Source organism: Piliocolobus tephrosceles, chromosome 5, assembly GCF_002776525.5.
Source record: "Piliocolobus tephrosceles isolate RC106 chromosome 5, ASM277652v3, whole genome shotgun sequence".
Taxonomy (NCBI): Eukaryota; Metazoa; Chordata; class Mammalia; order Primates; family Cercopithecidae; genus Piliocolobus; species Piliocolobus tephrosceles.
The window spans coordinates 166,779,025-166,802,429 of record NC_045438.1 but is presented as its reverse complement, the minus strand read 5'-3'; the positions used below and the strand labels follow the sequence as shown (position 1 = coordinate 166,802,429).

Below are 23,405 nucleotides of genomic sequence, written 5' to 3'. Positions count from 1 at the left end.
GCATATTAAACGGCCAGCAATGGGGGGCACCTGGAGGAGGACGAATTGAGATCATCCAGGGACACACCAGAGTGAACTCCTCAAATTTCCAGAAACTCTTCCTAAGAGAAAAAGATTATGCATCCATCATTTTCTTCTTGCCCCAAATGTAGACACTTACAATATTTGTTTGTCTGGTGGATAAAACTGAAAGTTACACTAATATTGGAAACCCAGATCTGGGCATATCAGAGAAATTTGTTTTTAAAGGGACATTGCCAAGGACTTTGAATCCAGCACTTGACCTGTATTTCATATTACTCTGATCTAGTTGGGGATGCCTTCTGGGTTCTAAATAATTGGAAAATGTCTGGCACAGCCAGAAAATAAAGTCCAACTTTCCTTTTATGAGATTTACAGCAGACTGTCAACACCACCTGATAAATGAATCTCCTTGAAATCGGCAGAGCTATAGAGATATCATCAGGAAAGCTGATGTACAAACCAGCAAGAAGAAAAAAAGAATAAGAAAAACTGATTTTACTCCATTTAATGCATAATCAAGGGAAATGCAAAATTTGCCCAACTATGGAGAAAGAGAAATACGAGGTCTAGTTTTCTCAAGTTTTGTTTAGAAGCAAAAGGATCCCTCCACTACACTCCAGCCCGGGCCACAGAGTAAGCCTCTCTCTATATATATACATATATATACACATATAGATATAGATATTTGCGTATATATGGAAATATTATTGTCATGCATTAGCTCTCTCTTTTAAAATATCCAAAGACAACCTGAAATTAACAAAACAGGAGGTGAGTCTGAACCCACTCCAGAAAAAACAGTTGGCAGCAGTAAGAGTGGTATTTACTAGAAAACTAACCTACTCCAGCAGACAGTAGGCCATGTGACTGATATTAAACAAAATGCGTGGATGTGTTTGCCTTGATGTTGGAAGGGTGGAGCTGCATCTGTTTTCCTATTATGTAAAACCCCTGCCCCACTCCTGCCAAAACATTCTCCCAGTGACACGTCTGCCCGCCTCTGGATGCGTTCCTTACTAAAACAAATACGCCTAACACATCATCTTTAATAGCGAATGCTCACAAAGGCAAACAATGAAAAATCCTAGGGTGCGTTTCTCAGGATGGCACCGGGCGCCATGCGGAATTGCCACACACAAAAGCAAAACAGTGCTACTGGCTGACTGGGCCAGGCCCCAGATGTCAGCAACTTTTAGTAACTTGCTCTTTCTCGGCAAGTAACTAATTTCCCCCGCCTGGGCAGCCCGCAGTCCTTGCCTAAGAAGTCACCCTGTGTGTAGATGTTGTCTCTTTGAGGAGAGTAATAACTACTCAAGCAAACTATGCTTATAAGCGCACAATCTCACGAATAAAAGGAGAGTGTCTCATGGGCGATCCTGGCACCCCATAAAAGTGCAATTCAGCCTTATCTAATCTGGTGCGTGTTTCATCACAGGGATAGGCAATAATGGAAGCCTTTGTGCTAAAGGAAGAAGGAAAGGCTCTCACACACGGGCGAGGTGGCGGGGTCTGTGACCTGGTCCGGACTTTCTGCCGAGTTCTCAGTGAGGACTTGGCGGTCCTGGGGCCAGTAGGTGAGAAAATGACGGATGGGCCGGGTGGGCGACGGCAGGAACGGCCTGGCGAAGGCTTCCTCTTACCATCTGCTCAGGAAGGACGTCAGCGCCAGACTAAACACAGGCCGGCGCGGCTGCAGTGTTCGAGCTTGTGGGCCGGGGCCGGCCTTTAAAAGCACCTTCCTGCGCACGACGGGGAGACACTGGGAGACCAGGCGCCCCTACCCATCAGCACGTCTTGAGGAGAAGCAGGGCTGCCCCAGACTGTTGCTGCGGCCGGCAGGGCCGGGCGCTCTCCAGGGAGTCTGGGCCGCGGTGCCCCGTGCCCCACTCCGCCAGGACTGGGCTTTCCCGGCTCTTGCAGGGAAGAGGGCACAGAGAGGCCCCTGGGCACCCCTGTGCCTAGCTGGACCCCAGGAAAGTAGAGCCCCTGCTGCCCCGCGCACCCCTTGGTGGCCAAACACCTCCGGAGACTGAGGTCTTGGGCCGCCTCTGGCTCTGCGTCCGGGATTCTCTCTCCCCCAAGGCTGGTCTTTGGGTCAATCGTCCAGACCCAAGCCAAGCTTGTGTTGGGCAAGGGAGGAATTCCTGGAAAAGGAAAAAGGCCCTGCCACCCTCCGTCCTTCATTCATCTTCCCTGCCACCTGCTCTCTGCTTTTCCCTGCTTCTACCCCAATCCTGACCCTCAAGGCCCACCTGGCCAAAGTCAACAGCTGCATTAGTCGCTAGGCCTTGGTGGGACTGAAGGCGGAGGTGCCTGGGCATTTGCTGGGGGCAGGCCGCACTAGACTACAAGTCCTGGGTAGGAGCCCTCCTGATCTTGGGCCAGCTCTCTTCTGAGAGCGTCCGTTTCCCTCTCTATGATTCCAAGGGCTTGACTTTGGTGACTTCTGGACAGTCCCCCATGGTGTCCTGGAGGTGAGCTACAACCTGAAACCCACCTCCTGCTGCCTGTCCCTCCTCCAGCCTCCTCTGGCTGACTTCTGCCATGGGTCCGAGAGGAAGTGTTCCTGCTTCCTCAGTGTCCTGAGGCTCCTGGCCGGCCTGCCTGCCCATCTGTCTGGAGCTGTGGGTAAGGGCGGGCCTACCTTTGAGGCAGGGGCGGAAAAGAGCTTCTCTGCTTTATTTGCTGTGTTTTCTGGAGAATCTTCCTTGGGGAAACTAAATGGAGGGAAAAGCAGGAGAGAAGCCACCAGATAGCATCCAAGGGGAGAGAAAAATGCGTTCACCAGCAGGTCCTCTATTCATGTATACAGAATGTCTGTGTCCAAATATATGCTATTTTTTCTGTGCATGCACTTACACCAGTTTCTCCTCATAGCACTGGTGTGAGCATCTCTAGAATAGTATAGAAGTCTGCAGATAAACCAGACCAATGCAAGTCAGTATGTGTACACATATATAATAGATTCAAGGGTTGCTGTGGGTAAGCATCCTTCCCATGGTAGTTAGTATTAAGCTTCATGGATGTCTGCAAAGGGTGTTCTGTTCTACACCCAGCTGCTGGAAGAAGGCCAAACAAGGAGCAGGCCTCTGTGTGTTTGTTGATTACATGGATTAGTAAATGTATCATTGATCTGAAATGCACATTTTTCTGTTTACATTTTAGCAACTGAAACAGAGATGACATGTACCACTGATGATATTTAATAATTTAGTTTTCCCCCTCTTAGTGGCTGATAAGCACTGTACCTTATCAGAAATGCATCTTAGATCCCGTGAGCCCGTGCAGAGTGCCATTGCGAGGGCTGTGTAACCTTGGGCAAGCTCTTTCTTCTCTTTAAGTTCAGTTTCCTCATGTATAAGATGTAGAGCATAGTATCCATGTCAGCGTCCTTGTGAGGATTAGGTGAAAGGTATTTAAAGCACGCAGCAGGATGACCGAAAACTAAGTGTTCTGTGCCTGTCCTTGTAATTGTGGTTATTAGTGTCCGTGTTTCAGATTGGAGAAACATGGAATAAATCTGCCTCTCATTAGTGCGCACACTCTGCCCCAAACCCCTTTTTTTTGTGTGGGGGAAGGTGCTGCTCCATCTAGTGATTGGGGAGATTTTCTCATTCCCACCGGGGTCCTTGTGACCCCAAGCCAAAGCTAACCTTTAGCAAAAGTAAATTCTGCATTTCTCTGCTGCCTTCATTTATAGTCAACCCAGTTGGACTAAAAAGAACTACCAGGGCAACCATAACTAAACAGTACAGAGCAAGTGCCTCCTTTCCTCACATACATTTATTTCTGTGGAAATTCACCTATTTGCCATAGTTTGTCTTTTCTTATTTCTTCACTTCCAAACTAAACGGCGCTAATCCGAATGCATACCTCTCTGTGTGCCAGCGTTTAGCCTGTGTCTGTGTCTGCTGCGTATGTAAATACGGACAAGCCTCTCTGCGGGTAAAGCCATAGAGATGCATGGTCCTTGTTCCCATAGGTGACTTCGGGGTGCGTAATTGCACGTGGGAGTGTGAGACCTAGTCAGCACCGCCACTCACTGGTCCTGTTCTCGAAACCGGTTCTTTGGAGGCTCAGTTTTTGGTAATTAAGACTAAGGAGTGCTTAAAAAACAGAAGTACATTTTCCTGGAAACCAGCAGTCTTTATTTGCAACTTTTATTGGCAAACCTGGCTACCAGTAAATACATTCCTTGGCATCTCCCACAATGTAATTCACTTGATGGAGCGGCCTTGCTTTTTCTGTAACGTGTACATCAATTAAAAGGGCCGCCTGGAAGGAATGCGTAGTGGTGGCTGAAAGCTCCAGTCTCAGGTCACCTCCCTCCTGGAACTCCAGGAACAAAAGCCTCTGCGGTCTGTGCCTGGGAGTCTGAGATGGTCTCCCCGATGGGGCTATTCCCGCCTGGACCCTGAGGGATGAGAGTTGCAGCCTAGGAAGACCAGGTGCCAGGCCCTGCGGGGTCCTACGCCGCCTGCGTGGTCTCCCCCAAGCCTCCTTCTCTGGAGACCGGGTTCCCAAGGGACGGTGTGGCCGGCTGGGCTGAGCCGGCCTTTGGGGCCCGGCGCGGGCAGAGGCGCCGCGGAGACTACGCCTCCGACGGCAGGGGGCGCTCGTGGCACGCGCAGTGCCCGGTGCGGGCGCCCAGGACGGCGGCCTGGCCCCGGGTTCCCCAGGCGCGGGACCTGCCGGGGTCTGGTCCCCCAGCCTCAGAGCACCAGTCTGGGTCGACCAAGCGGCCTCCGGGCGTCCACATCGTCCCTTCTTCCACCTGTGCATGCGGGGAAGCGGCGGGAAGCCTGTGGAGGGCGGCCTGGGAGCAGACCACCGGGTCACCAGTGCGCGCGTCCAGGCGCCCACCCACTCGCGAGGACCAGCAGTGCCCGGCGGGTCGGCCCTCAGGCCCTCCGGGGAGGCCAGCTGCACCGAGCCAGGTATCGGCCTCGTCCCTGCCCTGAGAGGTGCAAACACCGGCCCCGGCCCAGGGCCCTGGGGCTGCTGCCCGGAAGGTTCAGAGTGGGGGGCGGGGGGCGCCGAGCGCGCCTCACCCGCAGCAGGCCCGGCGGTGCGTCCGCGTGGTGCCACGCCGCGACCGGGGTGAGGGACTTCGGAAGGAAGGTCCCAGGGCGCAGGGCTGTGCCAAGGTAGCCCTCGGAAGGAAGGCTGGCGGCAGCCCGGGCGCCTGGGTCCGCTGCGGCGCGGGGCCGGAGACCGGGCACAGCCAGCCACCTGCAAGGCTGCAGCCCACCTCGCCACGCCGGCGGCTCCGGAGCTGTCGGTGGGTCTGTCTCACGGAGCAAAGCCTTTCTTTCTTCCGACACCCACTGCCAAGGCGCGTCCATGCAGGCGCACACGCCTTCCGCTCCAGCCCCAGGAAGGCGCTTTCGCCCTGCAGTCCTCCGACGGCCGGCTCCCGCCGCGCCCTGCACCTCGCACCCTGGCTCTGGCAGATTCTGGGACCTGGGGACTCGCCCGCCCTGCCCGGCGCCCCCACCCCCACCCACAGGAGCCGAGGTTGGGAGGCTGCGGGGCCTCTGCCCTCCCAGGCCGTGGAGTGCGGCCGCTCTGAGTCTGCTGGGGACCTGGATGGGGAGAGAAACTGGAGCTCGTGCGTGCACCATTTGTTCTTTCCGATCGTCTAGCCCTTTACAAATTTTGTTTTTATTCCGGATTGTTAATGCAAGGTGACAGTTTGAATCTCCATTTACCTCTGCCTGAACATAGGAAGCCCTGAGTCTTTTGAAGCCGGGCACCAAAGTTAAAGATTCACTTCCCGCAGTCCCTACGGCCGCTTCTTGCAGCTTAGCTCGGCTCTGAGCCCCCGAAACGCCCTTCGAGGCGGGGGCTTTCCTGCAAAGGAGCGACAGGTGGGCCATCCCGAGGCGGGAACGAGCAGGTGTTGGCTGGCTTTCTCCTGGGTGAGTAATTAGGGGAACCGCCCATCTAGGGGAGTTAGGAGATGACATTAAATTATCCCGTCACACGAACTTCCCGTGGAGGTCTGCCCCTAGGAGGGCAACTATCGGATTAATCCAATCATGTAGACAGGCAATATGGATCACTTTGTCTTTAAAACAATCGAAAACCAAACGCTCTTTTCGTTTATTGTAGAAATTATTTTTCTACTAAGGAGGGGGCTGAATTGGAGGGACTGTGCTAACAAAACCTCTACTTGAAAATCCCCCAGCTAAGGAGTATCTACCCAAGGTCGCGGCCACGCAGATGTTGGGTCCCCACTCCTTCCTCCGCTGAAAAGTCGCACCGATGACAAACGTTGCCTGCCGGCCTGGTGGTTTGAAAACGAATACCGGGCATTGATACCAGGATATCCTCCCCTCCCGCTGGGCTTCTGGTCTAAGCAAAGGAGGCCAAGTGGAGAACTAAGACAATTATCTAAGTAGTCTAAATAGCTCAAAGACACGCCCAAGCGGACCTTGCTCCAGTGGTCTGTGATGGCAGCCCAGTGGGCAGTTTTCTAGTGGCCTTCTAAGGTTAATTGCCTTAATCTTCCACTTTGTCTCCCCCAGCAAAGGGAAAGATGCTGAGGCAGCTGTGGACTTGCAGCCTCCCTCCTGTGTGTGCAGACCCCCAGGAATCACTGACCCGAGTGGAGCAGGAGAAGCGCTTTCCCTCATGTTCTAAGCCTGCCTTTTCTGTTGTCCCCCAGGTCCTGGGCCAAGTGGAGCCCCCCCTGAAGCTGGTATCCTACCTGCCCTCGCCTCCCCACTCCAGCCCACAGTTCGGGGTTCAGGGCTGAACCCAGAGCCCAGAGGATGGAGAAGCCAGAAAGCGGGAAGGTAAGGGAGAGGGCGTCCAGGCACACCACAGAGGTGAGTGGGCTGTGTCGGGGACAATCCGCACTACAAGAGCCGCGCTCACACGCCTAGGGAGTGATTTTTCCGGACTGCCCCCATCCCAATCTCCACTCCCTCTACTTTACTTGAAAAAGAAAAAGAAAGAGAGCGCCTTGGGGCTCCTGGTGACCCGTATTTAGGACACCACCCCATCCCCAGCACACACATTCCTACAGTGTCACCTGGTCCCCAATCCGAGCATTTCCTGGAGTGCTCGCCACATTCCCCTTCCTGGTGCTTTTCTTTGGTGGGGCCAGGGGAGACTGTGTTTTGAACATCGCTGTGACGTCACTACCCCTCCTCGGAGCTAAGCACCCCTCGGTGGGCCCTGGGAATTGCTGCCCGGCCTGCTGGGGAGGGGCGGAGTGTGGGCCGAGGGAGGGTTCCACCAAACATCCATTACCGCTGTCGCCTGTGGGGCCTTCAGGCTGCAAGTACGTGAGGTGTCAGAAAAGAAGCCCAGGGGTTCCTGTGGGGGCTCTTTTGCCAAATGAGTCAAGAGATGTGCGGAAGAGGATGATTGAAGTATCCCGTGGAGTAGCAGAAAGGGGCATCAAAAACTGTAACCTGAAAATAAAAACTTTAACCTGTTCCCCCAAAGACTTCATGTCTGCGTGTTAATGTTCAAATAACACCACTAACAACAAAAATGAAATAAGTGCTTGAAATACAATCAAGTCACTTACTGGAGGCTTGCTTCCGAGTAAGTTTATAAAACACAAATGCAAATATCTTTTCTTGGCGAATATCCAGAGCTAAACCAGTGGAAAGTTGATCCTGATAAAACCACATCCCTCCATTTTTTTCGCATGCCAGATACTAATTTCACAACGGCAACTTTTATACCCAAAACGGAGAGCTGAGAACACCGCTGCAGTTCGATTTGCAATTTACATAACAAGCTGTTTACACTTCACTGGGCTGATAGAGGGAGGAGGCAAGGAAGAGCAGGAGGCGACAGGCTGGTGGGGGAGGGGGCGGCGGGGCACTATTGCCTGTTGCAAAACTCGGGGCCGAAGGCGTTTCCCGCATTCGGAAAACAAAGCATCCGTAATCGCTGCGTTCAACTCCGCGCACCGCTAGCAGTGCAAAAAGCAGCTTAAAGATCGAATTCACCAATTGTTGAGGTGTTCAGGGAGACCACTTAAATCTCCTCCAGGCCGAAGCCAGAGCACTGCTTAAAGCCTCGACCAAGTGCGCTGATAAGACCTTCAGGGTGCCGGGCTGGGGGCTGAACACGAATTAAGTGTTCAAGTCGTGGGGCTTCACCACCACCTTCGCCCCTGTCTAGTGTCCTTGGCAACCAGCAAGTACTGAGCCTCCTATTGGTGCTTCTCCAACCCACCAGTGACTTGGCCTGCAAACTACCTGGAAAAGGAGTCTCCAGAGACCCCGGCGCACAGCAGGCCAGGAGGCAGCTGCCCCGGGATTCAGAGCAACCTCGAGGCAACCCTCCCTCCTCCAAAGGCTAATTCCAGAAGAGGCAGGTCCTCTTTCCTTCGATGTCAATGTCCATTATGGAACAGTAATTTTTAAATGTTCAGGTGACACGGAGATGCGCCTGCTACACCTCAGCATCCTTCACATGTAACAGCCGAAGCTGCAATTTGAATTTTCCTGCCAACGTGAGGAAGCCGGGATTCGAACAGGGGAGACAAAAGGGGCCCCGAACATGTCCTTGGAGTTAATAGATGGTCGGAAATCACGGGGAGCGGAGCTGTTCAATGCGTCACGCACGCTTCTTCGCAGTCACCTGAACTCGCCACTTCCCCCAGCTTCTAGTGAACAGCTTGGGATTCAGCCTCCGGGAGGGTCTCTCCTAAAGTCGCTAAAATGCAGAATCGCCGTGCCGGGGTCGCGGGGGAGGCCTGGCTCTTTCCCGGTTCTTCGTTTCTTTCCCTCGTTTCTCTTCTTCCTGTCCCACTCCAACCACCCAGCGACGGCGAATCTCAGGCCTGTGCATAAGAAGCAGGGGCCCTTCTGTGCGTATCCCCCCAGAATCCCTGAACCGTCCTCCAGGTGCGATCCTGTACCTTCTCCCAGACACACCCGTTATCTCTGCGAGCAGGCAGCCCTGCGCATGTGGAGATGGAGACTGGCCTGGGGAAGCGTTAAGCTCTTAGACATATTTATTTGTTTCTTGTCATCACACCTGCTAATGTCGCCGAGCCCGCAGCCTGACCCCTCATCTGAGCCGAAATGCGCCTGACGCAATCAGAGGGGGCGGCGGCGCGGCGAGGCGGCGGGACCCTCGCGGGAGAGCAGGGGAGCGCGGGGAAGCAGCCGTGCTCCGGCAGCCCTTGCCGCCCGCACCCTCAGGCCGCCCAGGGCCCCCGGGGAGGGGGGAGAGAAGCAGGGCGGCCCGCAGTGGGGCAGGCTCATCCTTCGCGGGTGAACGGCCGTCGGAAACTCCCAGCAGGGCCCCGCACCCCTTGCCTTAATTTCGACTGGGGAGGGGTCATGGAGGGGGCCAGATGGGCAACGAATCTTCTTCCCCACCGCGAACAGGGCCTGGCTGCGACCGAGCCCTCAAAATCATGTCCTTTGTAGCCCAGTTCAGGACAGGAGAACCTCCAAGTGGAGAAAAGCCGGAGACGTCAAAAACCAAACCAGTTCAGGACAGGAGAACCTCCAAGTGGAGAAAGCCGGAGACGTCAAAGACCCGAGTGAGGCTGACGTTGGAGAAGGGAGGGAAGGCGCTGCGGGGAAGAGAGGCCGGGGCGACCCCAGGGCTGGCGTCGGCGGGGCGGGCGAAGGAATGGAGCGAGCCAGCGCGAGGCGGGGCGGAGACGCCAGGGCCATTCGGGAGCGGTGGACGGAGGAAGGGTCTGCACGGGGCCCGGGAGGACCCAGGAAGTCTGCGCGAAGAGCGGGCGTGGGTCCGGAGGGCCCGGGGTGGGAGGTCTGCCGGGCGCCGGCGGCGGGCAGGTGGACTGCGGGGGGCGAACCGACGGCGGGCCGGGCGCCGCGCGGGCGCAGGGCCGGGGCCCGGGCCAGGGCGGCCGGCGCGCGTGTGGTCAGCCCCGCGGTCCTCCGGCCTCCGGGAGCGGGCAGGCAGGGCTCGGCCTCCGGCTCATTCAGAGGCGGTTCTCACCTCCCATTGGCTGCCGCCGCTGGCGGGGCGGGGCCCCGCTGCCCGGAAAAAAGTGTAACTGCGTAAAAAAGTCCTCGCCTGGGTGACGGATGCTCAAAAGTTCAGAAGTTTTCCCAATGCTTCCTTAAGCGGTTGGCGCGCGAGAGACCGAGAAAAGGTGACGCGGGGCCCGGGCAGGCGGCCGGCGCGCGGCCCCCCCCGCCCTGGTTATTTGGCCGCCTTCGCCGGCAGCTCGGGGCAGAGTCTCCTGGAAGGCGCAGGCAGTGTGGCGAGAAGGCGCCTGCTTGTTCTTTCTTTTTGTCTGCTTTTCCCCGTCTGCGCCTGGAAGCTGCGCCGCGAGTTCCTGCAAGGCGGTCCGCCGCGGCCCGGCCCGGCCTTCTCCACTCGCAGCGACCCCGCCTCGCGGCCGCGCGGGCCCCGAGGTAGCCCGAGGCGCCGGAGGAGCCAGCCCCAGCGAGCGCCGGGAGAGGCGGCAGCGCAGCCGGACGCACAGCGCAGCGGGCCGGCACCAGCTCGGCCGGGCCCGGACTGGGACTCGGCGGCCGGCGCGGCGCGGCCCGGCCCGAGCTAGGGCGGGGGGCGGCGGGCGGCGCGGGGCGGCGGCGAGCGGGGGCCATGCAGGCGCGCTACTCGGTGTCCAGCCCCAACTCCCTGGGAGTGGTGCCCTACCTCGGCGGCGAGCAGAGCTACTACCGCGCGGCGGCCGCGGCGGCCGGGGGCGGCTACACCGCCATGCCGGCCCCCATGAGCGTGTACTCGCACCCTGCGCACGCCGAGCAGTACCCGGGCGGCATGGCCCGCGCCTACGGGCCCTACACGCCGCAGCCGCAGCCCAAGGACATGGTGAAGCCGCCCTACAGCTACATCGCGCTCATCACCATGGCCATCCAGAACGCTCCGGACAAGAAGATCACCCTGAACGGCATCTACCAGTTCATCATGGACCGCTTCCCCTTCTACCGGGACAACAAGCAGGGCTGGCAGAACAGCATCCGCCACAACCTCTCGCTCAACGAGTGCTTCGTCAAGGTGCCGCGCGACGACAAGAAGCCGGGCAAGGGCAGCTACTGGACGCTGGACCCGGACTCCTACAACATGTTCGAGAACGGCAGCTTCCTGCGGCGGCGGCGGCGCTTCAAGAAGAAGGACGCGGTGAAGGACAAGGAGGAGAAGGACAGGCTGCATCTCAAGGAGCCGCCCCCGCCCGGCCGCCAGCCCCCGCCCGCGCCGCCCGAGCAGGCCGACGGCAACGCGCCCGGCCCGCAGCCGCCGCCCGTGCGCATCCAGGACATCAAGACCGAGAACGGTACGTGCCCCTCGCCGCCCCAGCCCCTGTCCCCGGCCGCCGCCCTGGGCAGCGGCAGCGCCGCCACGGTGCCCAAGATCGAGAGCCCCGACAGCAGCAGCAGCAGCCTGTCCAGCGGGAGTAGCCCCCCGGGCAGCCTACCTTCGGCGCGGCCGCTCAGCCTGGACGGTGCGGATTCTGCGCCGCCGCCGCCCGCGCCCTCCGCGCCGCCGCCGCCGCACCACAGCCAGGGCTTCAGCGTGGACAACATCATGACGTCGCTGCGGGGGTCGCCGCAGAGCGCGGCAGCGGAGCTCAGCTCCGGCCTTCTGGCCTCGGCTGCAGCGTCCTCGCGCGCAGGGATCGCACCCGCGCTGGCGCTCGGCGCCTACTCCCCGGGCCAGAGCTCCCTCTACAGCTCCCCCTGCAGCCAGAGCTCCAGCGCGGGCAGCTCGGGCGGCGGCGGGGGCGCGGCGGGCGCGGGGGGTGCGGGCGGCGCCGGGACCTACCACTGCAACCTGCAGGCCATGAGCCTGTACGCGGCCGGCGAGCGCGGGGGCCACTTGCAGGGCGCGCCCGGGGGCGCGGGCGGCTCGGCCGTGGACGACCCCCTGCCCGACTACTCTCTGCCTCCGGTCACCAGCAGCAGCTCGTCGTCCCTGAGTCACGGCGGCGGCGGCGGCGGCGGGGGAGGCCAGGAGGCCGGCCACCACCCTGCGGCCCACCAGGGCCGCCTCACCTCGTGGTACCTGAACCAGGCAGGCGGAGACCTGGGCCACTTGGCGAGCGCGGCGGCGGCGGCGGCGGCCGCAGGCTACCCGGGCCAGCAGCAGAACTTCCACTCGGTGCGGGAGATGTTCGAGTCGCAGAGGATCGGCTTGAACAACTCTCCAGTGAACGGGAATAGTAGCTGTCAAATGGCCTTCCCTTCCAGCCAATCTCTGTACCGCACGTCCGGAGCTTTCGTCTATGACTGTAGCAAGTTTTGACACCCTCTCAAAGCCGAACTGAATCGAACCCCAAAGCAGGAAAAGCCAAAGGAACCCATCAAGGCAAAATCGAAACTAAAAAAAAAAAAATCCAATTAAAAAACAAAACCAAACCAAACCCTGAGAATATTCACCACACCAGCGAACAGAATATCCCTCCAAAAATTCAGCTCACCAGCAGCAGCACGAAGAAAACTCTATTTTCTTAACAGATTAATTCAGAGCCACCTCCACTTTGCCTTACCTAAATAAACAAACCTGTAAACTGTTTTGTACAGAGACAGCAAAATCATGGTTTATTAAAGGACAGTGTTACTCCCGATAACACGTAAGTTTCTTCTTGCTTTTCAGAGACCTGCTTTCCCTTCCTCCCGTCTCCCCTCTCTTGCCTTCTTCCTTGCCTCTCACCTGTAAGATATTATTTTATCCTATGTTGAAGGGAGGGGAAAGTCCCCGTTTATGAAAGTCGCTTTCTTTTTATTCATGGACTTGTTTTAAAATGTAAATTGCAACATAGTAATTTATTTTTAATTTGTAGTTGGATGTCGTGGACCAAACGCCAGAAAGTGTTTCGAAAACCTGACGTTAAATTGCCTGAAACTTTAAATTGTGCTTTTTTTCTCATTATAAAAAGGGAAACTGTATTAATCTTATTCTATCCTCTTTTGTTTCTTTTTGTTGAACATATTCATTGTTTATTAATAAATTACCATTCAGTTTGAATGAGACCTATATGTCTGGATACTTTAATAGAGCTTTAATTATTACGAGAAAAGATTTCAGAGATAAAACACTAGAAGTTACCTATTCTCCACCTAAATCTCTGAAAAATGGAGAAAGCCTCTGACTAGTCCGTGTCAAATTTTACTGAAAGTCTTTTTGTTTATAATTATTCTCCTGCAGCATCTTCTGCAAAACGTGCTATATAGTCAGCTTGCTTTGAGGCTAGTAAAAAGATATTTTTCTAAACAGATTGGAGTTGGCATATAAACAAATACGTTTTCTCACTAATGACAGACCAGGATTCGGAAATTTTAGGCCCATGAATCAGCCGCGGTCTTACCACGGTGATACCTGTGTGCCGAGAGATGGGACTGTGCGGCCAGATCTGCACAAATATCTGGCTTGTGTATTCCATATAAAATTGCAATGCAAATTATACATCCCTGTGAGCCAGTTGCTGAATAGATTTTTTCCTGTTAATTTCAGTCCTTTATAAAAGGAAAAATACACTAGTTTTTAAATGTATGTATATAATTCTCCCCCATTTACAATCCTTCATGTATTACATAGAAGGATTGCTTTTTTAAAAATATACTGCGGGTTGGAAAGGGATATTTAATCTTTGGGAAACTATTTTAGAAAATATGTAGAACAATTATTTTTGAAACAGATTTAAAGCAATAACAAGAAGGAAGGCGAGAGGAGCAGAACACTTTGGTCTAGGGTGGTTTCTTTTTAAACCAATTTTTCTTGTTAATTTACAGTTAAACCTAGGGGACAATCCGGATTGGCCCTCCCCCTTTTGTAAATAACCCAGGAAATGTAATAAATTCCTTATCTTAGGGTGATCTGCCCTGCCAATCAGACTTTGGGGAGATGGCGATTTGATTACAGGCGTGGGGGGGCTTGCAGTTTGTTTTGGAGATAATACAGTTTCCTGCTATCTGCCGCTCCTATCTAGAGGCAACACTTAAGCAGTAATTGCTGTTGCTTGTTGTCAAAATTTGATCATTGTTAAAGGATTGCTGCAAATAAATACACTTTAATTTCAGTCAAAAACTGCTCTACGTGGCCTGTGATTCGCTCGGTCCCCTCCCCCAGGGTCGTAACCTAATCGCCGGGAATATCGCAGGGGCGCTGGCGCGGGTGTCTCTTCGGGGCAGGCCGGCTGGGGGTGGCCTCACGGCCCCGTTTAAATCTCTCTGGGCTGTCGCGGCGCTAGGTCCCGGGGCTGCCTCCAGCTTCCTCGGGTTACAGCCTCTGTCGGGGCAGGAGAAGGGGAGGGGGTGACGGTGAAGCCTCCATGGCCAGTCTCCAGGAGTTTGGTGGATTGCTCCACTTTGGGGAGCGAGCGAGGAGCTGGGATTTGCGGACAAAGGGCCCGCAGCCGGAGTGGGGTGTCGAGGCCCGGAAGGGGCTGCAGCAGGTGACTCCCAGCCCTGTCCCCACGGGCCGGCTGGCCCAGCCCGAGGCCGAGCAGGTCGGCCGCCGGAGACGGTACCGTTCTCGACGTGTCTGGTTGGACTCTGGGGTAGGGCTGGCGGGTGGGACCCGCGCGGCCCACGCTTGGCTTTCCGGCTGGGGCGTTTCTCGGAGGCCCAGTCCCTTCCGAGTCGCGCCCGCCCCGACGCCGGCCTCCTGGACGCCGCTCGCGACGGGAACGCTCTCCAGCTAATTAGCTGTAATTACCCGCGGCGGCCCGGGGCCGCTTCTGTTTGCGTTTGGAGCTCCTTCCTCTCCCCACGCCGCCCCGCTGCCTCTCCCCAGGTTAGCCCCGGTCTCCGCGGCCTCCTCCTGAAATTAGTCGTTGGAGAAAACAGATTCAAAGGAGACCCCCGTTAGTTTAGCTGCGTTCATCGCAGGCTGGGTCGGGGTGCCAGGAAGACCGCGCTGAGGGAGGGCGGCAGGCGCGGAGCGCCGGGGATGGGGACCGGGCGGGGGGCGCCGAGCGAGCGGGGAGAAGCGCCCTCGGGGCTCTGGCCGCGGCGCTCGGAGGAGGCCGCTCCCCCGCCGGTCACCCCGCGTCTCTGCCTGGCGCTGCACGGATCGGCCTCCTCGCTGGCCTTTGTTGTGAAGACACACGTGTGTTGAGGAGCGCGGCTGGGGTGGAAAGGTCAGAGGCACTTTATTGCTCACGGGTGACAGCTCGCCCCGCGCCGGCCCGCAGCCTCCAGGCGCGGAGCCCGGAGCTGCGCGTTTGCAGGACCACCCCCGGCCCACCCGCCTAGGCCTGGCCGCGCCAGACCTGCCAGTGCGCTGCGGCCCCAGGCGGCCTCCCCGGCAGGGCCGCGTCCTCGTGCAGTGTGTGAGGTTTGCAGAGGCCACCAATCACTTGGCAGCGGCCGTGCGGAGAGTCGCTCGGCCTCAAGGACGCCAGAAGGCCTTGGGCGAGCGGCGGGCTCAGCGTGTTCGGAGCCCACACGTGCCTGCGACTCTCCACTCTCCTTGGGCCTCGGCTTTGCAGCCCAGAGGAGGTGGCGGTCGCAGTCAGCCCCGGCCTAGGCCCAGGTCGGCCCTGCAGAGCTGGGCGGGCTTTCCGTACCGTTCCCAGCGGCGGGAGCGAGCTGCTGGGGTGACCTGGGAGAAGGAAAGAGTCGGCTTGCTCCTGGCTGGGGGCCCTTCGGTGTCTGGCCTGCCTAGGAGTGGGCCACGAGCAGCCCCTGTCCTTCCTTGCGGGTCTCCAGTCCCAGCTGCAGGAGAGGAAGCGGGTATGGGGTGAAGCGCGGTGCTTCGGTTTCTGCGGTCGGCGAGGAGCCCCCGGCCCACAGGTCGAGAATGTTTACAGGCGTGCTCCAGGAAAGCTGCTTAGCAACTTGCTTTACCCTCTTCTATTCGAATGTTTGAAAATTAGGCATGAAACATACATGTGTCTAAGAAGGTGTTTGTGTTAAACATACATGACGTAGTCATTTCTGCACTCGTTGCCTGTGCAAGTGTAGAAGCTATGCTGAGTGGAAGGAGAGAAGTTCTGCTCATTATTCGGATTTTAAAAACCACATCTCTGTAATGTCTCCTACTATCAGTACATTACCTTTTCGATTCTCACATCCGATTTAAGAAAACCAACTTCTGCCAACCTTATTTAACGTGGAACGACTTATTCCTTAGAGGTTTGAAAGTTTGGTTTGTACTGTTTTAGGAATAAGGCTAATTTTCCTGTGAAATATTCTAAGAAAAACTCCTTGATACTTTAACTAATAGCCAGTACATTTTGAAATTAGCCTGCGATGGCAATCCAGATCCATGGCGGGGGATCGGCTAATTTTTAAAATAGCCTCTGTAAAAAGCTTTAGGAGAATAAGTATTTTGTCCTTTATGTAGAAATTGGCACATTTATTTTAATAGCAACTTATGCCATGAGTACATAAATGCCAGCATGCCACATGCCATATGCAGTCTTGCATTTGGCATGTTGCATGTGTGGGAAGAACCGGTGCTGAATTTTCAAGGGTTATGTAGTTAGCAGACCTTTTTCACCAGACTGAGCGCAAACAAGCATGCGTTTTACAATTTATTATTCCACAAAATTTGTGTCATTAATAATCGATGCTTGCAAAGGAATAAGGCTCGATTGTGCTGGTGGCCTGCAAGCTCCTGGCTGTTTCCTGCTGGGTCAGAAACAAGGGTCAGGAAACAAGAGTGCCTTATAGTCCTATTGGGCCCTCCCTAACTTTGATAGGCCAGTAAAGGACATAGGGCAGGAAGGTCTCCGTTTTTAAGGTGGAATGTCATTAGTTTTATTCTTAATGGTGCAAAACCCAAGAGATTTTGAACCCTCTGCAGGTTGAGGCTGCTGGGACAGATTGCCCGGGAGGGACAAGAGGTGTCCACACTTGATCAGGCCTCAGGCACCCACACCGGTGTTCTCTGAGGCTGTTAGCGGCACCCAAAGCAAGGCAAGTTGGAGTGACAGTTCACCTCTACCCCTGCCCCGCCTCTAAGAGCTCTGTGAGAGGGGGTCTCATTTGTGAGGGCCCCCAGGGCCGTTTGCTTCAGAGCTTAGCTCCCAGTCCCCTGCTCCGTGGGCCTGCCTGGTATTGCAGGGCCTTCTCCACTATAGGCATTTCACGGACAGTTCATGAAGCCATTAGCCCTTCCCACCCGTCATAAACAAATGTCGTGTTAGGGACAAGATTGATGGTGGCCAAGTCATAAAGCTGGCTGGGCAGGACAGAATATGATTGCGTGCGGGCAGCCATTCTTCAGCCAAGCAGAGAGATCGGGGTGTGGGACCAAGAGACTGTCAGAGTCTTCCCCCCGCCAATCTGAGAGGGGAGCTCAGGAGAGTTCCCCACAGGGACGTTTAATTTATTCCGACAATGTCCACTTAGGCAGGAAGACAAACCCACTGAGATTTGCCATGGGGCCCTAAATGCCGGCTTCAGAAAACCTACTTTCTGAAATCTCCTATTTCCATTTACAACAAAGTCAAAATGTTCCCTGCAAAGAGCTTTTATTATTGACGATTTCCCTCCCACCTTAACCGAATGTCGTCCTTTGCAACTGGGGCTCTATCTTCTTGTCTGGAACTTCTGTGGCCTTGATTTCCCACCCCTTTTTAACCCATCTCCCCCTTTTTGGTGGGAATCCACTAGAACCATTAGGCTCTGTGCGTCCTGTGTCTCTGTTTCTTTGTCTCTGTCACTTTTCCCCATCCTTCTCCCTTCCTGCCCCCACAGAAGGCTGTGGGGCCCCAAAGTTTCTCCCGGATGTCCCCACTCCCACCCCAGCTCCTGGGCCTGCATGCCTGCCCTCCACTGCACCATCTGGGGGATGGACCAGAGGCAGCCCTGATGCCGAGCTTGCACCCAGGCCTGGACAGACTTGGGGCCACACTGCAGCATGACCGGCAGGTTCCAGGTCCTAGTCGGCTGGGAAAGAAACAATACTTAAGTAAATGAATTCCAGCTCCAAAACCCATTCAGGAAAATGAAAGCAGCTTCTCCACGAACATTCTCAACGTGATTACGAGTGGAAAATTGAGCAAAATGTACCATATCCACCTTCTTGGAAACCAAAGTAGCGCGGAGAGCGTAAGGCTCAGTTTAAGACTTTTGTTGTGCTCCTTTCCCATCTGACCCTGGCCCCAAAGAAACCCTCTGGTTTATATTATTTTTTTGGTTGTTTACTTGATTTTTTCCCTCACTGATTTCAAATTTGCAGCATATTGAGCGTATTATGGGAGATGCAGTAGGATCTGGAATTTCCTTGCACATAGACCTGGCCCTGTCCTGGAGAAGGCTGGAGCTCACACTGGGAGACACAGCCAGAGAGAAGAGGCTGGGTCTGTGTGGTCCTTGGGGAGGGCCTGGAATTGCTCCCAGCTCGGAATCTCCCTGCCTGGGGTTGGGAGGGTGACCTGGCAAGGCTCGGTGGGGCTTCTCCCCAGCCCCTTCCCGGTCCAGAGGATGCCTCCTTTTCTCCCAAAGAGCATCTTCTTTCTCTGGGCTGTCCATGGGCTCCTCCAAGCCCACTGGTCCCCATGGGTGTCATTAGGACTCCACTGCCCACCCTCTCCTGTAGCTGCCACTGCAGGCCGCTCCTACTGAGGGGACTCAGTGGGCTGCTCCTTGACCCCCTAAGTCAACACAGCTTGGTGCTACTTGGGTGGGCATGGGAGAGCAATTTGTGAGCCCAGCAAGTGAGCATCAGAGCATCAGAGCGGGAGCCAGGACCAGGCAGTGAGGCCTCTGGCTTGACCTAAGTGGTGGGACCCCAGGCAGGGCCTAGAGAGGCGAGGAGGCTCCAGGGAGGGGCTCCAACGGGGTGGGGATGTGGTTCCACGGACTCAAGGTTGGGAAAGGAAGGAGATTTTTGGAGAGCTTTGAGGACGACTTAGATCCTGAGATGGGGGAGAGGGAGAGGGAGAGGGAGATGGAAAGAGAGGGGAGGGAAGAGGTGGAGAGAGGGACATCCCCCCTCCCATTACCTACCCCGGGGAAAAAGCAGGAAAACCAACACATTTAGCGCCATTAACTCTTAAGGCCTCCGCATTTCCTTCAGTATAAAAGCAGGTCATTGGTCCCGGAGGCTGTGCCGGGGCTCGTTAATGGCTACAGACAGACGTACAAACCGGACGGGGGGCGGGGGTGGGGGAGAAGCACGTTTCAGCGGCCATTGGATTTTTAAAAATCTGTTGGTAGAGTGAAAACAAAAATTGTCCTCCAAGTCGGCAAAATCGGCGTCCCGGACGGTGCGCAGGAGGGCCCTGCGAGGCCTGTCCCCGGAGCCCCGCGCCAGTCCGGTAGGCCCGGCTCGGTCTGCAGCCGGGTGTTCACTCGTGGATCGGGCCAGGCCGCGGCATTCGGGACAGCAGCGGCTGCGGAGCCGGGGCCAGGGGCTTCCTTGCGATTCCAACGATTTTTATTATTATCACTCGCAAAGGACTCATGCGGCCAAGGCGGGGCCTCACAGTGGCTGTGCTGGCCATCGCGTGGAGGAGTGTGCGCTAACCCAGGGGCGAGGGGGGCGCGCCCGGGGTCCCCGGGAGAGCTTAGGAGGAAGACGCCCCGCCGTGGTTCCCACAGCCAGGGACAGCCGGGTGCTAGAGATTCCCAGAGAGAACTCGAGGGGCTGATGTCCTGGTGTCTGTGGGGCTTCCTGCGCGCCCCCACCCCCCTCCCCCCCCTCAGGTTCGACGGATTCTCCTGGAGGCGCAGGACAGTGATTTATAGTAAGTGTTCGGTGACAGCCGCATAACGCGACAGTCCGCTGCAATTGCCAGCCGGCTCCTGGGCGGGCCTACCCACGGGCCCGACCCCGTCGTGGAGTCCTGGGAGCCGCCGGGTAAAGCCCCCTCCCCCGCCCCCGTGCAGCCCCGCGTTCCCCGCGCCCGGCGCTGCCGGGGAAAAGTGGCACAACAGGAAAGCCTCGCCAGAAGGCCCTTCCCAGTCGGCTTCCTCGCCATAAAAAGCCAGACTCCAGCCGAGGTCCTGACCCCTTCCAAATATACATTCCCTTGTCCGCGGCCCGCCACTCCCGCCCGGGCCTCGGGCTGTGCGGCTTCCTCCTAGGCCTGCCCGGGCCCATGCCTCCCCCGAAGCGGCGAGAGTCGGTGCAGCCCCAACTTCTGTTGCGTGTCGGAGTTTGCCAACCAGCGTTGCTCGCGTGCCGTTGGCCCGGAGGCTGCAGCGCCAGTCTCTGCGTGCGCCCGAGCGCACCGGAGCATCTGCGGGGCCAGGGCTGCCGACGGCGAGGGGATACTTTGATGAACACGGTGCTCCAGTCCCGCCGCAGCTCTCCCCGGAGCTGGAGGTTGGGGCGCGCTAAGCCGCGGCGCCCGGACCAGTGCGCGGGCCGGAGCCGCCCAGTGCTGCACCCCGGGGCTCGCGGCCGGCGCATGCGCACGCGCGGTGGCGGGTCTGCGGGCCCGAAGGCCCGGCCCCTCCCTCGGAACCCGAGCGGGGAAGCCCAGGGGCTGAGAGCCTCGCCCCGGGTCGCCTGAGCTGGGGGGCGGGGGCCGCAGGCAAGCCAGGTCTTCCCACCTGCCGTCGGGGCTCCTCCCCGCAGCAGCAAAGGGGTCCCAGCGCCCGTGGCAGTGCGCGCTCAGCGGACACACTGGCTCCCAAACTCGGAGATCAAAGGGGCAGCTGAGAACTGGGCGTCCGCTGTGTGTGACCCCTGACCGTGGAGGAAGGGCGGGAGCCGGGAGTGGGCGGTGGGGCCTGGGGTCAGGCCGCGGTCGTCGGCTCCCGGCAGAGGCTCCTCCTCTAGCGGAGGAAGGGGTGAGGGTGGGTGGCCTGCCCCTGCCGTCGGAGTCATACCTGGGACGTTGAAATGGGCTTTGGGGATCGAGCTCACTCCCAGCGCGCCCCCCAGGAGAAGCCCGCGGCTCAGACCTGGGCCGTGCAGACCCCTGGGCGGGCTCGGGGGCCGAGGACAGCAACACGGCCCGAGGTCCAGTCGCGAGTAGCAACCCCGACATCACGGCCCCTCGAAGACGTGCTCCCGGCACCGGGGGTGTGAGCGGGGAGGCCTCGGGCCTCGGGCCCGCTTGGCACGGGGCGGGGGCGCCTCCTCCAATTCCTGGAGATCAGGCCTAGACCCTGAGTGTTTTCAGGGACACTGTGGACGGCGGGCCGGTTCCCAGCACCGTGCTGTCCCCATTGCCGCTGCCGCTTGTTAAAAGTATTAGCGACCCCCGTGATGAAAATCCACAATTTCTGGAGGGTGCGGGTGGCATGTACGGACGTGCAGATCTCTTTGTAAGGCACGTCCACGCACACACAGGGACACTCATTTTGTAAAACCTAGATGGGCGTTGCCCCCACCCCTCCATGCCACCTGCGTACCAATCAAAGCTGCAAGTTGTAGAAAATACCTGGACGTGTGTGGGCTGCACCTTAAAACAGAATTCACCCGGTTGGCATTCCCAAATACAAATAAAGTGCGTAGGGTGCTTTGAGACTTGGGGCGGGGGGTGTTAAAAAGTTACTTGTAAACAATACATTTCAGGTAGTTTTCAAGTCAATGTTTAAAGTGTTGCCTGCTCCAAGCTCTAATAACACATTAGTGTTATAATAACACTCCTTGCATCTGCCAGGAGCCCTCCAACTGGCTGCCAGAAGTTCCACGAGGTTCGTGGTGTTGGTGTAGGCGAAGGCGACTAAAAGGGGCGAAAAAGAGCCCAAAGCCATGCCTGTAGGGTTTGCCACGCCGACCCGCCCCTCGCCAGCGCCCGAGGCCAAGCGGACCCGGCCTTCCTAAGGAGCCATCTTGCGCGCAGCACCAGCGGCCCACGCCCTTTAGCACTCCCTTAAGGTCGCGCAGCCTGCACGGCTGAGCCTGCGCCCCTAAACAGCTGCAGAGGTGCGACAGGTTTATTATGCTGGGCCTAGCTCGCTCGTAATTCCTTAAAGACAAAGGGCAGCGCAGAGGGCCCGCGACGGGGCCTGGCCTGCGGGTCAGACGGCCGCTGCGAGGCCCGGGTTCCACGCACCTCCTGCACAAACTCGGGCAAAACTGCTTTGCCATGGTATGTGAGTGTACTGAAGGTTTAACTTTCTCAGTTTTTCCTTCAAAAAAAATCAAGGTGGAAGATGTTTTATAACATTTGAAACGAATAGCCAAAATTTGGCAGAGCAGGAAACAATAAGTTCACTGAAATTTAATTGAGATTTAAGATAAAAGAAACCCTGTAATAAGAATTGTCTTGAAGGACGTCCAAATGAAATTCTCTCATAACACTATAGAAATAGATAAAAAATGTCGAAGTAAATCTATTCTCCTTTTTTCCTTTTAAACACATACACCAGGAAGTCAAATGAACTCCCGCTCCTTCCATTACTTAGGGTGCAGGAGCAGTGAGAAGGTTGCAACCAAAAATACTTTAGTTTCCTTCAAACACGGATGCTGCCATCTATTCGGAGAAGTAGAATTCAACATCATGGCTCAATTGGAGTTTTATAAACCCCTGCCTAGAATCTCTTCTAAGTGTCCAAACAAGCAACATTGAATTAAACAGGGCCACGGCAAGCCTGAGGGCCCCTGGAATGGTGTCTCTTGGGTGTGGGAAGGGAGGTTCCGGTGGTCAGAGGAGAGGGGGTGCCTGCCCATCAGGGTCAAGGCTAAAGGGAACCTGACTCTTTGTGAGATTTGTTGGAGGATGTGTGACAGTGGGTTTGGGAGTTGGGTTTGCAAGTGTTTGTGAGAATGTGTGACTGTGAGATGGCATGTTGGTGGAGTGTATGTGCACTTGTGAATGGATGTGCATGGATGTTTGTGTTCGAGCCGACGTGTGACACCGTGTGAGTATGTATCTGTGTGTGTGCCCACCTCGCCCAGGCTCGGAGGCCCGGCCTCCCAGCAACCATGTGTTTCCAATTAGCAGCATCCCGCCTGGGAGTGCAGAGAAGGCGAGTCCTGGGGCAGCTTCTGAGGAGCGGGTGGGCTAGCTCAGGCCCCCCAGTTCTGCTCCATCGAGGGCGAGGCCGCCCGGCCAGCATGCTTTTGCAGCGACTGGGCAGCCACACAAAGAGCCCTCTCTCCTGCACCAGCCGTTGGAGACTCCGTCCTCCCCCAGATCATAAACCTGCCTGTGAAGACGTTCAGAAATAGTTTACCCGCACTCACACACACATGTGCAAAGGCTGGAATTCCATTTGCTGTAAAGTTTTATTTTATTTTGCTTGGAAGGGGAGTGAGAGGGAGAAGTGTCCTGACCTAATTTGTTCTAGGGCAAAATACTGTGAATTTCATGCAGAAGTGGACACCTGTACACGAATCCCTGCTTGCTGCCTGTGGGTGTCCTGCACATTTGTGCGTCAGCCTACCTGTAGCTGTACACCATACACAGCTCAGGAGCACACACCTGTGGTCTCACCCAGGCCACCTAAATGATGCACTCAACGAAACCAGATCCAGAGATCTGAGGCTGAGCCTTAAACCTTTTTATTATAACTTCAAATTAACGCTGATGTCGTTCCAGTGCATAC

General features: G+C 56.5%; 2 protein-coding genes and 1 long non-coding RNA gene across 3 annotated transcripts; 2 read left to right on the top strand and 1 right to left on the bottom strand.

The window, feature by feature from the left end:
• Positions 1 to 5,654: 5,654 nt before the first annotated feature.
• On the top strand, positions 5,655 to 7,481 carry LOC111548542. Its single transcript, XR_002733459.2, has 2 exons — positions 5,655 to 5,923; positions 6,139 to 7,481. It is a non-coding gene; the product is annotated as an uncharacterized LOC111548542 (long non-coding RNA).
• A 2,591-nt stretch (positions 7,482 to 10,072) lies between these two features.
• FOXC1 (forkhead box C1) lies at positions 10,073 to 14,025 on the top strand. The gene has a single exon (XM_023221185.2). It carries the CDS (start codon positions 10,591 to 10,593, stop codon positions 12,247 to 12,249), a length of 1,659 nt encoding a protein of 552 aa, XP_023076953.1. The 5' UTR covers positions 10,073 to 10,590; the 3' UTR covers positions 12,250 to 14,025.
• A 3,391-nt stretch (positions 14,026 to 17,416) lies between these two features.
• LOC111548545 (skin secretory protein xP2-like) lies at positions 17,417 to 21,945 on the bottom strand. Its single transcript, XM_023221043.2, has 3 exons — positions 21,666 to 21,945; positions 21,527 to 21,577; positions 17,417 to 20,997 (listed from the first exon to the last, which is right to left on the bottom strand). Exons 1-3 carry the CDS (start codon positions 21,943 to 21,945, stop codon positions 19,982 to 19,984), a joined length of 1,347 nt encoding a protein of 448 aa, XP_023076811.2. The 3' UTR covers positions 17,417 to 19,981.
• Between the last annotated feature and the right edge of the window lie 1,460 nt (positions 21,946 to 23,405).

Bases quoted from the DNA above. Each gene is read 5' to 3' on its own strand.
- FOXC1 (XM_023221185.2), top strand. From the start codon at position 10,591: ATGCAGGCGCGCTACTCGGTGTCCAGCCCCAACTCCCTGGGAGTGGTG.
- LOC111548545 (XM_023221043.2), bottom strand. From the start codon at position 21,945: ATGGCAAAGCAGTTTTGCCCGAGTTTGTGCAGGAGGTGCGTGGAACCC. The intron at 21,578-21,665 runs GTCCGCTTGGCC...CGCCCCTTTTAG, and splicing joins TGGCTCCTTAGGAAGGCCGG to TCGCCTTCGCCTACACCAAC. The intron at 20,998-21,526 runs GTTGGAGGGCTC...CCTGATCTCCAG, and splicing joins CGTGGAACTTCTGGCAGCCA to GAATTGGAGGAGGCGCCCCC.